Below are 1,239 nucleotides of genomic sequence, written 5' to 3'. Positions count from 1 at the left end.
GGGGGGGGCCCGGGCTCCCACCTGGCTCTCCACGAGCATGGCCATGTCCATGAACATGTCGTGCAGCTCCCGGATGCTGTTCTCCAGCTTGATGATCTCGCTGTGGCGTGTCTCAATCTCACTCAGGGCCTGCTTCGAGATGCTGGAGTCCATGATGATCTAGGGGGTGCGAGCCGTGGGCTGGGACCCGGGGACCCATCGAAGGGGGAGGGGTGGGGGCCAGGGCAGCAAGAGGCCAAGGGCAGAGGCCACCGGGATGGGCAGTGGCCTGAGCAGAATGTTCTGGAAGCAGGGCCTGCTGGAGGCTTTGTCCTTAGCCACAGCCCTCCCCCCACTTTCTGTTAGGCTCCCACCATTGTTGTTTAGTCACTAAGTATGATCTGAATCTTTTGCAACCCCATGGACTGTAGCCCACCAGGTTCCTCTGCCCATGGGATTTCCCAGGCAAGAATATTGGAGTGGGTTGCCATTTCCTCCTCCAGGGGGATCTTCTCGACCCAGGGATCGAACCCAAGTCTCCTGCACTGGCAGGCAGATTTTTTACCACTGAGCCACCATCGAAGCCCAGGCTCTTACCAGCTGTTACCAGATTTCTCTGAGACCTGATTTCCTACCAGTAGGTTCCTACCTGTAACGTGGGTTAATAACAGTCCCCACCTGCATCTGCACACCTTTAACAGCCGAGTGGTAGTTCTCACCACCGGTGCTGTAGGAGCCCAAAATGACTGCGCGAAGGACCCAAGCCTTGAATGGCCTTTTTCCTGAAACCTCTCCTCCTGTTCTTCCTCCCACCCTGAATGTAGCTGATCTCTCCTCCTAAAATCACATGTCCACACTGCATCCCTTACCTGTATGCCACCTCCTTCAGGAAGCTCCCCTGCTTGGCAGCACATGGAGCTTCACTTGAATATAGAGAGGCCGAGGGCACCGTGTCCTCCCAGGTGGGAAGGGTCCTCAGGATGGTGGAAGGAGCCCCCTAGCTGGTGGCAAGTGAGCACAGGGCACAAGAAGCCGGCCCGACTGGGAGGAAGCAGGAGACGGGTCTTACTTCCACCTTTGGCACTAAAGTGGGACCTCTGCTTGTCCCTTGCCCTCTCCGGGACTCAGCCTTCTCTTCTCTAAAACCTGCCTCACCCGGTGATGGTGTCCAAACACTGCCCAGACATAGCACTTCGCACACACACCCGGGACTCCGGTGGGAGGGGTCCACACTTACCCCGGAGGCAAAGATGGCGGGGT

At 57.6% G+C, this 1,239-nt stretch overlaps 1 protein-coding gene across 1 annotated transcript in view; it reads right to left on the bottom strand.

The window, feature by feature from the left end:
- The window catches only part of STX1A (syntaxin 1A (brain)), an 18,234-nt gene that overhangs the window by 3,854 nt on the left and 13,141 nt on the right, over nucleotides 1–1,239 (bottom strand). The window contains exons 7-8 of the mRNA XM_010854348.1: nucleotides 1,217–1,237; nucleotides 22–159 (exon numbers count right to left, since the gene is read on the bottom strand). Of these exons, the coding sequence (XP_010852650.1) occupies nucleotides 22–159; nucleotides 1,217–1,237 (159 nt within the window). The remainder of the gene's footprint in view (nucleotides 1–21; nucleotides 160–1,216; nucleotides 1,238–1,239) is intronic.

The sequence above is a fragment of the Bison bison genome, unplaced genomic scaffold (assembly GCF_000754665.1).
Source record: "Bison bison bison isolate TAMUID 2011002044 unplaced genomic scaffold, Bison_UMD1.0 scf7180017864340, whole genome shotgun sequence".
Lineage (NCBI taxonomy): Eukaryota > Metazoa > Chordata > Mammalia > Artiodactyla > Bovidae > Bison > Bison bison.
This window is presented reverse-complemented; position numbering and strand designations above follow the sequence as displayed.